We start from the raw sequence: 15,662 nt of genomic DNA, 5'->3' as shown, positions 1-15,662 counted from the left end.
TCTCGGTTCCCATCTCCAGCTCTGCCAATCCCTGCACATCTGGCCATTTTGCCACTTACTCGATTTGCCCCATCAGATAGTATGCCACAATGTTAGGGTCGCCAAGCCTTCTCTCTTGTATGGGCATCTCAGTATCTCCAGAGAGACCCTACAGTGCCCACCATCTCAAATCAAGCCCTTAGTAAGGCACCAATGGCCTTAAACCATGAGTGGGGGATCCAGACCGGCACGTTTGCAAAGTGGTACAGCACTCATAGTAATAGCACCATCTTGGACAGTCCCACTTTTGCAATTATGGGTAATTTCAGATGGTGCCAGAACTATACATTTCCTTTTAGGGCTTGGAGGGATCCTCCTAGGATTCCTTTCCAGAAATCCCTTTAATGGGGATATACTTTTACACAGAGGTATATGAAGGTGCGGCACTCCCACTTGATGCCTAATTGCGACACAGCAGCTTGGGCCACTGGAAGACAGGGGACACAGGAAACGCATGTTTTGGACCAGTTCATATGCAGGCTGGAGAGTCTATCCAGGTTGTCCATGAGGTGTATACTCATAAGAAAATTTGTTTCTGCGTGCCTTAAGTACAAGAGCATGTCATCTGAGTACAGTGTTCTAATGTGTTCCCATCATACAACAGTATGCCAGCTCCTCTGCCCTCCAAACGCACTTGGGAGACATCAGACAACCCTGCCTTGTCCCCCTACAGATACAGAAGGCACTCGATATATAATAGCCCGTTGGGACCCGCACACTCGCATCTATGTACAGAAACGCAACCCAGTGGAGCCAGCCTTCACTCAGGGCCATCTGACACATCACTGTGTCTCCTCAATGAAAAGCTGACTAATATTTAGGGACATATTGTGGTGCGGTATGAAACTATTTTGTTCCCCATACACAAACAGCGGCAGATGTGGGCCCAAGTGGTCTTCCCAAACTTTGCTAAGTATTTTATAGTCAAGATTGAGCATGGATGGGGGGGTGTGGCTAGCAGCCGAGAGCGATGGCTGCGGCTTGAATGAGCTCTGCTTCATCCAAGGCGAATTGATCCTGCACAGCCTGTGAATCTGGTGCGATTCCTACCAAAGAGCTTTACCACCGACCTGGCACCCCCATGGTGGCTCCGGAGTGATTTCTGCGAGCTCACCACACCCCGAGACGGCCTTCCGAGACCCGGGCGACTCCGGGAACAAAGAAGGGAACAATGGCGGCGCTTATAGGCTGAAGTGGCTCCATGTACTGGACTTCGCCTTGCGGCGCCCCCCCCTGGCTGAGTGCTGCCCGTGGCCCTGAACTACATACCGCGACGCGGAGGGGGTGGTAGCCGGCGCTCCACTGTGCGGATGACTGGTCTCCCCCGCCTGGTATCCTTGGACGAGTGCGGACATCGGCCTAGGGGCAGGGCAAAAATCGAGACCCCGGCTTGGAGGCCTGACTGGAGCCTAAGACCGGCAGCGGGCTGGAGGAGGTACGCGGGGGAGCCCTGGTGAGACCCTGAGCCCTCGGGTTGCGGTGGTTCGATTGAAGGGGCCCACGGGACGACTGCTGGTGGGCAGAATCGCTGCTTTTGCTCCCCGGACTCAGGGTGGAGCCACAAAATACCGGCACCTGGGACACAGACTTTTGGGCCTGGTCGAGTCGGACCCTATGACAAGTGACAAACTCCACCAGCTCATAACCGCCGAATGTGTGTGCCTTCCCCCTCCCATGTACTAATACTGAATGCGAGGGGCCTGTCTCGATATGGACTATGTGAGCCTGTGATCAGTGGACGTCCTCGGTGGACACATAGAGGGCGTGGGTGAGTCTTCGCTCCCCCCCACTCCCCCTCCCTGTTTGACCCTGCAAAACCGGGGCATTGCCAACCCAATTTATCTGCCCCAGTGTTGGCAACAAGCGACCTCATCTGCCATACTGATCCCTACGTAGAGCGGTGACCTGTGGACCCTGACGAGGGCTAGAGACCCGGAGTGTGATGCCTGTGTAGGGTGGTGCATTATATGGATGGCGCTCTGGGAGAATACTTACCACCTGTGGGCATTGGTTGGCCTCATATTGCTGATTCTTTAGACCCAAGATTGTTCTAAGGGTCCAACAGAGGTTTCCCCGGCACAGTGGCAGAATTGGAACCAGGGCTGCATACGGATTGCGTTGCTTGGTGATGTGGGGAATTCTTTGACGCTACTGTTCCACCCGCAGGCCCCCTCCCCCCGGTGCGCTTCCCACGACGACACGGAAAATGGCGACAGGGGGTCGGGGTTCAACTGTCCAAATTTGCGTGGACTGAAGGTGTCGATACAGGTGACTCGCTGAGAACAGATAACGGGGGCTCAGAGGCGTCGTAGCCCTCAGAACCGGCGCCGACACTCCATGACGTAATGGCGGCCATAGGAGAAAAGCGCACGTCCAAGGACTCAATCTCAATGGAGGTCTCCTTACTCAGAGCTGACTTTATGCAGACGAATGAGAAAGTGAAGGAGCTCAAAATAGCGACGACCGCACTACGGGATGATACCTCCGAGCTTCAACGTCAAATGTCAGAAATGGAGAACAAGCAGCTTATAATGGCACAGCAGCTGGATGACTATGAAGGGAGGGCCCACCGAAATAACATAAGAATCCTAGGCGTTCCGGAAAAAACGGAAGGGCCGGCTGCAGACCTCTATGTGGAGGAATTAATCACGAAACACTTAAAACCCAAAGCGCTCTCCGCTTACTTCTCTATAGAACGGGCTAATAGGGTGCCAGGCAGAAGGCCAAGGCCAGGAGCCCCACCGCGACCCTTGATTGCCAGAGTCTTTAACTTTCGAGACAGGGATAGTATCCTACAAGCCTCAAGAACTGGCCCCCCGCTCAAAATCGACAATTACGAGGTATCCTTCTTTCCCGATTTCACTGCCAGGGTCCAAGCACAGCGGAGAAGTTTCCAAGCAGTTAAGCAGGAACAACGTAGCAGAGACATTAAGTTTGCAATGCTCTTTCCGGCAAAGCTGCGAGTGGAATGGGACGGTAAGCCATGGTTCTTTGATTCACCGGATGCGGCCTGGGACTGGATGGAGGGCTGGACGAAGGTCAGAGGCAGGACCGGCAATCGACAGGAAAGAACAGATCGGAGGAACAGTAATGGACCTGAAAAGACAGCGACGGAGACCGCGACGGGATCTAGTGATCTGAATGAGCAGGAATGAAACAAACTCTTGACCTGTTGTAGGCCCCGACATCGAAGACACACGCAAGTACTGGAGGGGGGAGGTGAGGCGGGGAATACCAATGACAGCGCGGACTTTTCGGCTGTACCAGGTTTCAAGAGACTCTGGGTTTATAATGTGCTTTATTTACCGATTACTTAGACATGTTGTGATGCTTTGTAGGGTTCTATCATAGAATTAAGGCTGTGCCTTATTGTCGACATTCTAGATTGCCATTGGATGGAGGGCTCAATTCCCCTCTGCATCTTTAGCATGGAGGGGGGGTACAGGCACTCTGCCACGCTGGGGGGTGGGTAGTTCTACATCCACAGGCAGGGGAGTAGGGAGGGGGTGGGGGGAGAGTGAGGGGAGAGTTCTTGGGGGGTGGAGGGACAGAGATCTTGTTTGTTGTGAATCTGTAAAGACCATGAAAATAGTGGCGAGGATATGTGAAGTGTTCTTGAGTTTTCTTCCAAGTTTAAGTTTTGGGCTGTATTTCACTGCTGTGATTGATGAGGTGCATACTGAAGAGATGGGTACACAAAGCTGTTTTAATTCTGATGGAAGAAATGGATCCAATGTGCAATGCTGCAGATGTTAATATCCCCCTGTTGGCCCCGGTGTCTCCTATGACCTTACTGACCTGGAATGTGCATGGGCTGGGGGATAAAATCAAACGAGGACTAGTGTTACAATATATACGCCAAGCGGCACCTGCCGTGGCACTGCTCCAAGAAACGCATCTGGTGGGCTCGGCATATAAGGCTATGGACCGCTGGGGCTATACAATGGTGGCGCACTCAGAGTTTTACACGGGCTCCAGAGGTGTGGGCATATTGGTTCGCAAACGATTCCCACTAATTGTCCAACAGGTCTGGAGGGACACACAGGGGCAATTTGCTGCTATCTCATGTCAATGGGAGGGGAAGAGATTTAATATAGTGTCAGTATACATCCCACCAGCCCTTCATTCTGTGGTGCTTCCTGCCCTTAGTGCATTTTTATTGACCTTGCCAGAGGAGGAGCTCATTATGGGAGGCGACTTTAATGCAGTTTTAAATGATGCTCTAGACCGCCATCCTTGTAAGTCACTGGGGACGGGGGATGTCCCGATTGCATGGATTTTTGGGCGCACTGGGCCTTACGGACGGGTGGAGATATAAACATCCTGGGGATCGTGGGTATACCTTCCACTCGGGAGTTCACAACAGCCTCTCCCCTATTAACTATTTTTTCCTCTCCGCAGACGGCCTTCCTCACTTGACTGAGACAGAGATACAACCACGGGGCATCTCTGATCATTCGCCGGTCTCTGTGACATATACCACCCATGCCAGGGCTCGGAAACACATTTTTCCAATTTCCACACGCTATTTACAGATCCCTAAAATTAAAAAGGAACTTATTGCAGTCACGAAGCACTACTTCCAAGAAAATGTGAACTCCGTACATTCACCGGGTGTTCTATGGGAGGCTTATAAGACCGTGTTGAGAGGGCAAGCTATAGCCTCGATATCGGGTCACAGCAGGCGGGCCGCTAGAAGTGACTTAGATGCGATTGAAGCCGAACTGGTCGAATTCATCAGTACCCAGTATTTTATCCTTGCCACTTCCTTGATGGCCAACTTAATCTCTCTTGCAGTTATCAATCCACCCAGCTCCACACTCTCACTCTGGGGAAGTCTCTGCAGCACTGCTCTATTAAGGAACACTTCAACTTCCCCCTCTGTTGGCCAATTTTGTGACCCGTATAGTGTTTCATAGTATTGTAGGACCGCTGTGTGTGTACTACTGTCCCGGTATGTGTCAACAGTCTTGTGATGGGGTGCCCCTGCCCTCAGAGTGTATTAGCAAGGCCAACAGCCTTTCTGCTTTGTCTCTCATCTGTGTGGCTGCGCTGAAGGTATTTGTGGTGTGTAAGAGCACACAAGCATGCTGTAACCTCTACATGCCCATCCTGAGCCATGCAAAGGGCCTCCCCATCAGCCCAGGTCATATGTGCCTCCTGTTCAAGCTGTTGCACGGTGCCTTCCAGAGAGGTGAGCTCGGTCTTTAGAGCCCCATGATCTGGTAAAGACAGTCTGCTCACTACTACCTCAAAGACCTCCCACTCGGTGCTCACTGTATCCACAGTATGAAGATTGACCCAGCAGTATGTATTTATGGCTTCCCCTAGTGGGTCAGCAAATGTAGGGCTATGCAAGCATTGACCAATAGTCTCCACTTGGGGATCGGAGATACTCATGTGCCCCACTGCATCTTAAGCAGCTGAGGGCTGTTGTCTGATAGGCTGTGGCATAAATACTCTGCATCTGTCTCTAAGAGCAAAGTATTGTGTCCAGCCATACATGCAGGTTGCAGACTCTGGTACAGAAAGAGAATTCTGCCCGTAGCATCAAACAGCTTAACCAGCTAGGGCACCAGAGTGGCTCTGCATATTTTGTAGAACTCCACTGGGAGCCCATCGGTCCCCAATGTTTTAACAGTAGCCTTATCCATATGGGCTGCTCCGATGTCCACATCTGAAATGGGGGCATTGAGCTCTACCCTTTCCACCATGGTGAGGGTGAGCATTGGAGCTCAGTCAAGGAACATCTGTATATCTGTTTCCGGGACACCTCTCGATGGGCAGTGCAAAGAGCCATCGAAAGCCACAAATGCCTCTTAATGTCCCCTTGGGAGTAGAAAAAGGTGCCATCCTGCTGTAGAAGTAGCTTTATTGGAAGCTGCTTGGTTTCATTTTTGACCAGCCAGGCTAGCTGGTGGACCAATCTACCTTCCTCTGAGTGAGACAGGGCAATATAGGCCTGATAATCCAGGCATCGAGACTGTTCCAGTAGTTTCTTTTTCTTTTTCCACAGCCGGTTTAAGGAAGGTCGCTGCTTGGGGTCATAAATGACCAGGCGTTCCATGTCGACATAAGACTGTGTGACTTTCGACAGTTACCCCAGCAGGCTTCTACACTCAGAAGGGTGAAGGGTGAGAAGGGTGAAAATACGGGATCCACTAATGAACACCTTAAATGCCTCCCACTCTTGTGCCGGGAAAGTAGTGGAGCCATCATTGTTTGAAATACTCCACGATCTAGACAGTTACGGTGTCGCCAAAGATATTATATTCCTGGGCTCAGGGCTGCAATCTCCAAGAAGAGTTTGGGGTGGGGGTTCTTCCCTAACCCAGTTCCAGCAGTAGAGGGGTTATGGTCCGACATATCCCTACTAACAAATCAGGGGAGGAGACCAAATCACAGTTTAGCATACTACCCAGCCCAGGCAGACATACAAGTTATGCATTGGAAGAGTAGTAGGATACAATTTGGTTTTCGGGTTTAGGTGTCTCCAAACATCGCAGAGTGATCATTACAGGAGCCAGGAGACCAGCAGTGAAAGGAACCATCGGAAGTGGAGGGTAGGAGTGATCCAGGAAGGCATATATGACGCAGTCAAAAACTTCGCACAAAACCCAAGGTCAGTGGGCCCACTTCTCTACGTAGAATGAGAGATGAAAAGGAAAGGCAGTCTAGTTGTAGTTAAGTGCATTTATGCTACCTAACAATAGGTGTTGACTGTCCAACCTAGCCTCGAGAAGGGTGAAGCAGCCCTCAGGGTCAACCATCCTGGGCCAAGACACGCAGGCGGGTTCCCAACTTCACCCATTACTCAGCGTATTCCAGAGGTAAAACCTATTTGAGTGGAGTATACTTGTCCCCGCAGTTGCCCAATCTCTGTGTGGACTATATGTGATTCTTGTAGTAGCGCTATATGAACTTTTCTACATTTGAGGAACAAGTAGATTTTGTTTGGGCGCACATGTTTGCATTCTCCCAATTTTCCAGGCAATAATCTGAATGGTTTCGGCAAAGGGCATCCACCAGCCAGGTGTGGTCCCAGGAAAGGGCCTCCATCAACTAGAGAACAGCAAGCGGGCTGTAGCCCAGTCCAGGAGGAGCAGTAGGGCTGATGGGGCACCGATAAGGTCATCCGCCCTTTGTGGAGTCACCTGGGGAGGGGGACACAACCCATATGGGGTCAAGTAGAAGGTGTTGTCATTCTGCTAATCTTTCCCGAAGGAACCCGTGTTGTGGGTCTCAAAAAAGGAGCATAGACATCCAGAGCAGACCGCTGGCTATTCTGGACTTGTTCCAGAGAAGGGGACCATCCAGGCCCACACCATGGGACTGGCACTACCAGAGCAGGAGGAAGATATCAGGCAGAGTTGTAGCCCTATGTATGTCCCTGCTCTCCATCCATGCCCAGGGATCAACTGGGTTTGAAAAGTCGTGAGTCTTCTGGTCTGCTATGATTTTCAGCTTCGCAGGGAAGAGCAGGATGTATGTCGGGTCCAATTCTCAGAGCTTTAGTTTAACCCCTAGAAAAAGGGTTTCCTCTATTGGACCACTAGCATACAGTAAAGAAATATAAGAAAACATTGGTTGTCAGACTCTTTTCAAGATAGTATTGCATTCCTTAAAGAAGAGAAGTTTAGCCACAATCGAGCGAGGCAGCGCCCACAGAAGGGGGTGGCACGTGGGCACTCTGTAGGCCACCTCCACTGAAAAGTAAGGGCTTCAGTTCTCTGAAAGGACCGGATGCCATACAAAATCCTCCAGAAAGACCTCCACACTCTGGCACTCATAACCCTTTCTGAAGTTACTGCGGAAGGAGCAGCCTTCCACGTCCTCCACCCGTCCCTTGAGGAAACTGACCAACTCCTCAAGATCCCTCACCTGGTCTTGTTAATGAGTGGTCTGGGGCATTAGACTGGCTAGTGTCTTTTTAGAGTGGGTGACCTGGTCTGATTTATTTCAGTGGTCACCACACAGTAGGGTCATATCCACGGCCATCAAGTCTATCTTAGCCTCGAGGGTAAATCGGAAAGTCTCCATTGCCTGCAAAATAGTGTCTAGTTTGGCAGGTTGCACCATTGGTGCTGAAGGTGAGCGGGGAGGGGCTGGTCTATTTTAGTAGGTCTTGTGCGCCCCATTGTACAGAGTTCCTGTCTGAAGGTATCCCAAACAAAATACTGGAGGGAGAGTGTGGGGGGTGGGGGGTGTATGATGCAGGACCACTTGCAACTACTTGTATGCCGGGGGACTCTGCAGGCAAGGTGACACAAGCAGTCCAGAGGCCCAAGAAAGCAGAAGGGCACCAGTGAGGCCCGCACATAGTTTTCCTAGGGGCAGGTGCTGTGCAGAATTCAGTCTGTCCTCCAAGTCGCCCCAGTTTTGCAGCGTGGGCTTCAAACACCTACCCCCCGAGCAACAGGGACTGAGCCTGAAGGACACCCAGCTCCCTCAAAAGATGCTCTCAGGAAGGCAAGCAGGGCCCACAATATGAGTAGGCTGCAAATAGCAGTCTCTTGTTGCAGCCTGTTTATCAGCTGGGTTTGCCCATCACAGTGGATTTCAAGGGAGTCACTGGATAACCAAAGATAGGTAGCAAGGGGGAGCCTGGCCCACTTTGATACACCATCTCGGCCATCCCCTATTCCCTCAGCAATCACCAGCAGTTTTAATAAAAAGAAGCAGAAAAAGGGGGCCGTTCACGGGCGGGCCCTTGGCGTAATTTCCAGGATTTCACATGTCCTGGCTGTGATGGCTAAGGTTGGTTGTAACCAATCAGGAGCCGTCAAGGAAGAAGGGATCCCCACCACTACTTTGCCACCACAACTGCATGATGTCACTGTCTGTCATGGCTCCTTCCGGCTTCAGGAGACAACTGGATGGAAACACTCGAACTGCTGGGCAGACCTTCAGCTTGGCTTCCAGGCCAGATGTCACTCGGTTCTCCCACCAATCAAGGGGTGTCTTGGATTGGGAGTGGGTCTCTCAGATCTCCAAGGTAGTGACGCTCAGATGGAGGTGGTCCAGGAATTGCCGGATACCAGGATTGCTGAGGATTAGGGAGCCCGACACCCGGTGGTCTGCAATCAAGCGGCTGCCATGTTGGGCAGGCTAGCAAAGCCCCCACTGAACAGAGTTCTTTAATAATAATTTTATCTATTTAGGAACAAAATAAGACGGATTGGATATTATACTTACTGCACATTAACACATGTGCACCCTAGAGGTTCTACCGCTCATCACCTTCCAAGAGTAAGCCTTGATTATTAAACATTGCTGACCCTTCAAACCCCAAGATGAGGCACTATGCTTTTGTGACCCTAAAGGTAACTGCTACAAAAGTGTCACAGAGTTCCAAGCCATGTGTCACTTTAAAGCTCAAAAGACAGGGCCATTGTTCCAAGACATTGATGTTTTCAAATGTATTGCGATTTATATAGCGCACGTATCACCCGAAGGCATCAAGGCGCTTGCCTTGGGAACCCGTCCTGGTATTCCCCTGTGAGATAACCCCAGTAGGGTATCCACAAGGTGAAAGCCAGGCATCCCGCCACGAGGGGCCGTAGTGGAGATTAAGCAAGCTATTGCCCAGGGTCGCAGAGTGTGAACCCGTGAGTCGAGTAGGCACCTGAACGAGAATTATCGAGTCCGTGGAATTTTTGAGCCAAGACCCGCCGAGGCGGGGAATTGAACCCTGGTCCAGGACCGATCTCAGCTTCCGGGTCTGCCGCCTCTAACCCCTGAGCCACACTTCTCCACAAACATCCTAAATCCCACAAACAAACCCGCAATCCAAAGAAATCACTGGACCCAGGTTCTTTAGGGCAAACATTGGGTCTGATATGCATCTTGGCGGCGGGCGCCTGGCTTATTATGATCCCATTATATCCTCTGGAGATCGCAATGTGGTGGACGGGATATCTGTCAGGTTAGTGAAAGAGTATTCCATCCGTCGAGATCTAAAGAAGGCCCATAGTCCTCTCCAATGTTCAAAGACACCAGCAGCTCGTATCTCAAAGCAGGCTAGTCACCGTCAAATTAGTTTGGCTCAAGATCTACCCAGAGATTCTTCTACAGAGAGTGGGTGACTGGAGCTTGAGTGGAGCTAACACTTGTAGCACAATATCCCATGAACCATCAAGACTAATGATAAAATTAGAGGTTTAAAGAAGCACAGCTATGCCCAGATAATGGCAACTATGCAAAGACGCCTGGGTGCAAGGGAGTTTGTTTTTCTAATATTCTTCTGAAGCAAATGAGCAAGTAGTACTAGGACCCACAGATCTTAGGAATTCACAAGGGAAGATATGGTGGTGAATCAAACTGGAATATTACAGTGCTCCAGCCCACACCTGCACACCACTGTCAAGTGAGGTGGGCTTGCCTAAATCTGGGTGCCAACAGGCAGGTGCAAAGAGCAGGGGGCAGAGCAGGAGATCTGGCTTAACATGCAGGCGGCATGCACATGGCGCTGCTCCTTAGGCAATTATTGTTCCTGTTTCTGGGACCCACTGGGCAGTTGATTCCCTGATACTAGACAAGTTCCTTTTCATTCAAGCGTGTCCTTAGAGCAGTTCTCTTTCAGACAGACCTGGAGAATGGTTCACAAAGTCTGGGACCGGACCTCTACTCATGGCTCTCCAACTCCTCCTCAGATCAAGTGGTTCTGCAGTTTGAATCCTAGTATGGACTTCAAGATAGCAATACAGGGTCCCACTACTTGTTCGTGCTGTCCTCAGTGCATGTGCAGAGTGTGCCGTCGGAACTTAAATTCCGAGTTCAGGGGTGCTTCCTTAAAACCAATGTTGCAGCCACAAGAGGAACAATTAATGCCCTACAGGTGGTTTTTCCAAATTAATCAAGAGGCATCCATCTAGACTTTGCCCTTAGGAAATAATTATGGAGGGAAGGAGCGGAAGAATCCCAAATGGTCAAGGATGCATTTGGGTCCATGGATTTCAGACAGTCCTTTATCCAGACTCCTGATGCTGAACAAAAGTGCATGACTTTGCTCATGTCTACAGGGAGAATAGAATCTATCCTGCTCTTTGTCTCCCTGCAACACATTTTCCCCTCCAGTGTCCTCACCAATCAGTGAAGAAGAAATGATCTTGTATTGATTACTAGCTGCCACCAACCATCAATCTTCCAATAGCCTGGTTGTGGTGTGATGCACTATCTTCACTGGGAAGGGTGGTACATTTTGAGTACACCCCTAATTTAGCATATTCTACATCTCTGCTACAAGCACAATTGAACAAGACATGCGGTGCACCTTTCAGTGCGTTTGAGATTTAGGACCACTGGGCGATAAATAAATCAGGTCAAAAAGAATAGAAATAAATTAGGCCCCAGGCAAATGTTAAGAAATCAAGGAAGAGTGGCACAGTTTACAACACCACCAGGGAAATTTCACTTAATACTGAGACACGTGTATTAATGCAAAGACAAATGAGAAAAAAGCCAGGACAGGATGCAGCATTTTATGTCATGGTGTGCTAATGTGAAAATCATTTTTAATTTTAGGAAAGCAGTGCCCATGGGTGCAGAGGTTTATGCCCAGGGCCTGATGCATAAAAATCCCTACACCGGTGTGCCCTTTCAATATAATACAATGCCAACGGTTCCCAGGACCATGACAGTGTGTCCATAAGATGTCAAAGCAAATGGATCGAATTTACTGTACCAGTGATATCCACACATCGACCGAGGCCTTTGGATTTAATCCATTATTCAGCACAAGGGTTCACTATCTGACCCTGGATACCTCTCCCAAATAATCAAGGTTTATAGCACATAGGGAAAAATAGTTATAATTGCCCTATAGTTTCTTCCCAAAACCATTCAGCTTCTCTTTATACAATCTCAAACCCTGTTCATGCCTGTCGTTCCTCTCGCCGCTGCTTAAAAATCTGTCCCAAACATGTTTGTTTTGTTCTCACTTACCAGAACCACCTTTACTCTTGTTCTGGTCTGCCTGCCCCTCTCAGATAAGCAAAACGTCATGAAACCGTCCCAAAGTTCATGTCCTGGACATGCCAGTCTTTCCCCCAGCCCCCAGTGATTTGAAGTCACATGTAATCTTGACTGTCCTTCACCCAGCCTCCAGCAAGCCAAATCTCTAGTGGGTCTGTTTTCTCACATATGCTTTTAGTGATGTCGACTCATTCAACTTCACCTCTCAGGTTAGACTGTCCTATTCTCCCACCCCAGCTACTCGCAGCTTTTACATCTCATGTCCCAAGCAAACATACTTTATCCTCCAGTTCTTGGTTAGACATCTTCAGGGTCTCTGTCTTATTGCCCTTCCCCATGTACCCAGACCCTCATGACACACTATTTTGTAATGCTTTGTGTGTATCAGCCCTATCACACATCCTCCACATCTCAAGACGTACCTTCAGCCTCATGTCTCTGGTGTGCCTGTCCAGCTCCTTCCGCAACTCCTCATGATCCAGCTTGTCCACGTCCAGCACAGAGTGCTTCCACTCAATTTGCTCCACACTGTGGGGGTCATGGGACACGTACTGGCCAATCTTCACCTTCTTCAGGGTGTGCCAGCAGCGCCGGTAAGCCTCCTCGTACTCTGCAACTAGCTCTCCCAGCGTGCGAAAAGCCAGCGGCTTGTACATGAGGTCATCACGTCTGCTGATGCCCAGCGCCCCAAATCGGCCCGCACAATGCACCCCCAGGACAATGTGGCGGAAGAAGTTCCCTGAGAAATGTGTCTTGAAACTGATTGGGAAGCGCTCCAGCCCAGCCATGCTGTTGGTGAGGTAACTGTGGGCCAGACATGCGAGTTAAGGAAAAAGACTCTTAAGCCAAAATAGAACAAAATAAACAGAAAAGAAAATCTTCCAAAAACTCTATTCAAATAAATCTGTCTATTATAACTCAGCACAAATGCTACTAACCTTTGAAAAGTAGAAACTCCTTCAGAGCACAGACATAAATAACAAACAAATATTAATTTTAATTTGTAGTTAACCTATTCAACCGTGCTTTGGGAAGATGTGAATCAGAAACGCATACAAAATGTTATTCACCGCAGTATGTCGGATTGGCATTTGTTCTGCTATAGATTCACATCCTGTACAACATCATATGTTGGCTGCGAAATATTACAAATAGTTTTTTTTCAAGCCCTTTGTTTTGGCTTTTCGTATCACTCAAAGGATCACAATGCTCTGGAGCACATACTGTACCTTAGATTAGGTCCCCCCAAGAGTGTTATGAGTCAGTGTTCCCACAAGCATATCTAAAGCATACACGTCATCTTCACGCCCTGCTTGTGCCAGGTCCCATGAGAATCTTCTATACAACAGGCTTCATACCAGTGGTTAAAGTGAAGTAATACTTTTCTGTCTGAAGGAGGCGTTCACAATAAATTCTCATACTGGGCAACGACTGTGAGGAAACAACATCACCTTTCGCAAAATGGTGGAGAGCATGCAGCGGGAGAAGATAAACATAAGGTGACCTTTGAATACAAGGACTGTATCAAAGGTGAATCACATTGATTTTACATTCTTAGTCAGCTGAAGGGTTATGTTCGACAGAAAAGTTTGAATTTGCTTTTGCTTACAATTGTTGGTGAACAAAAGGTATAAGGTCTTCATTAGGCAGAGCTTTAAATAATTAACATACATGCCTGGATTAGTTCAAGTCTGGTTTTGAGTCAATGGAAAAGAGTGTTTGACGGATCATGATTTTGCGAGTGACTGTAACTCCTTAGGGTACTCCACTGGAGATGGATATTTTCTGTGATCATACTCTTTGCACAAGCTGATGGTGGTTGTTGAGGCAGGATAAGAAACACTGCAAGATAGCTTAAGAGAAGCCCAAGCATGTTTTCATGGTGTGGATAAGTCCTTAGTTGTCAATGGTATCAAACGCTACAGAGAAGTGGAGTAGGATAAGGAGAGTGCAGTAGTTTCTGTAGTTAATGAAGGTGTTGTCAACTACTTAAGTGTCTGCTCCATGCTGCAGCACAGTCTGAAGACCAACGGGCGATTCAGTAGAAGGTTGGCCATGCTGAGGTGTTTCAGAAGCTGGGTGGGCACTGCTTTTTTGATGATTTGTGTTCTATGTAGAGTAAGTGTGCAATGGCATTGAAGTTGGCAAGATCACCGAGTTTCACGGTCAGTTTCATCATTAGTGGGATGACCTGAGAGGCATTTAACACCAGACAACTGCACAATGTTGTCTGCAAAGGAGATAGCCTCAAGTGAGTTGAGGATGTTCTTTTTAGTGTGCAACAGGATGTAGAATGCAGTCCACTGGGGTGGAGCAATGGGACTAGGATGTGGAGTGGATGTCTTATTTTGTCAATACAGGATCTCATTTTCTGGATCCCAGTGAAAAAGCTATTGAAGGTATTGGATTTGTTCACTGCTTGGAAAGTCTGGTAATGGGTGTATGCAGTGCCTGCATCTTTGATGAGCGGTTTCCTCTGTAGGCTGTTTTATAGATTTACTCCTGCATAGGCTGGCCTAACTTATGGTGATGAGGTATCTTCATTCCGCGTGTAGTGCTTTGAACTGAGTGAGGTTATCTTACAGATTGGTGTATCTCCATTGAAAGAGAAATTCCTTGAAATTAGCAGTTAGCACAAGAGGAGCGGGTTTGTATGCTGCATACAATTCATCTTGCTAGCCAGATTTAGACATTGTTTACTGGCATGTGGTAGGTTAACAACTCCAAATAGCTGAAAATGACTCTGGATTAGTGAAAAGTGAGGACGAAACACGGTTCGATTAATATGAAAACAATGATACAACCCTGAAAACGTTTCAGACATACACTATACTAAGATGTGGATTTGTCCCTATGGACTGTAACTTGTGGACTATATAAGGAAGAGTTGGGAACTAGACTATACTGCAGGAGAGGAATCTGAAGCTACAGAAATACACATGTTCATAGTGCAGACTCAAGAGTCTTCTGAGGACCATAAGGAAATCCCTTGATGCAGTTATTTTGTCTTAGTCATATTAGTCCTTCCATGGCGATGTTATGACTGTCATTTCTGGGTATATGCTACCGTTTGCTTACACACAGCGCCAATGTACTAAGTGCGCACATATTGATGTGTGTACTAAACTTGATTGCTTTATTATCAATAAGTACTGAATGATACCTTGAACTGGATCAAGTAATGCATCCATATGACATGCAGTGCAACAGTGCACAAAATGATTTCTTTCTGCCACAGAATAAGCAGGAATATTTAAGCACATGTTTCTTTCATTGCCTATTCTACCATATGTAATAAGGAAAATGTGCCAAGCATTGATGAAGTACTCTAGACAAGTCATCGTGATCTATGATCTAGACAATCATGGTTTTCTTACCTCACAGAAATGGAAGCGCAGGAGTGCAGGACACTACCTCCAGACTTTAACCTCCTAAGCCAGGTGGTCAGTGGTATGAGACGGGAGAAAGAAAGAAGTCTGAAGAGGATTAGAAGGGTGTTTGGGCTGGTTGGGAGAGTGAAATCAAACAAAAGCCGTTCTCTCCAGCCACTGGTGTCTGTAACCTGGATCGCCAGGGAGCATATGAGAAGGAGCGCTGTGGCCAGAATGTGCCATTACTACTGCCATAGGAGCAACATCAGTGGAAAAAAA

The 15,662-nt window shown here is 48.4% G+C and overlaps 1 protein-coding gene across 1 annotated transcript in view; it reads right to left on the bottom strand.

Moving 5' to 3' along the window:
• Positions 1–15,662, bottom strand: part of VASH1 (vasohibin 1) — a 100,985-nt gene that overhangs the window by 17,202 nt on the left and 68,121 nt on the right. The window contains exon 5 of the mRNA XM_086937536.1: positions 12,435–12,816. Within this exon, the coding sequence (XP_086793662.1) occupies positions 12,435–12,816 (382 nt within the window). The remainder of the gene's footprint in view (positions 1–12,434; positions 12,817–15,662) is intronic.

Source organism: Lissotriton vulgaris, chromosome 9 (genome assembly GCF_964263255.1).
Source record: "Lissotriton vulgaris chromosome 9, aLisVul1.2, whole genome shotgun sequence".
Lineage (NCBI taxonomy): Eukaryota > Metazoa > Chordata > Amphibia > Caudata > Salamandridae > Lissotriton > Lissotriton vulgaris.
The sequence above is the reverse complement of the archived record's forward strand: the minus strand, read 5'-3'. Positions and strand labels throughout refer to the sequence as shown.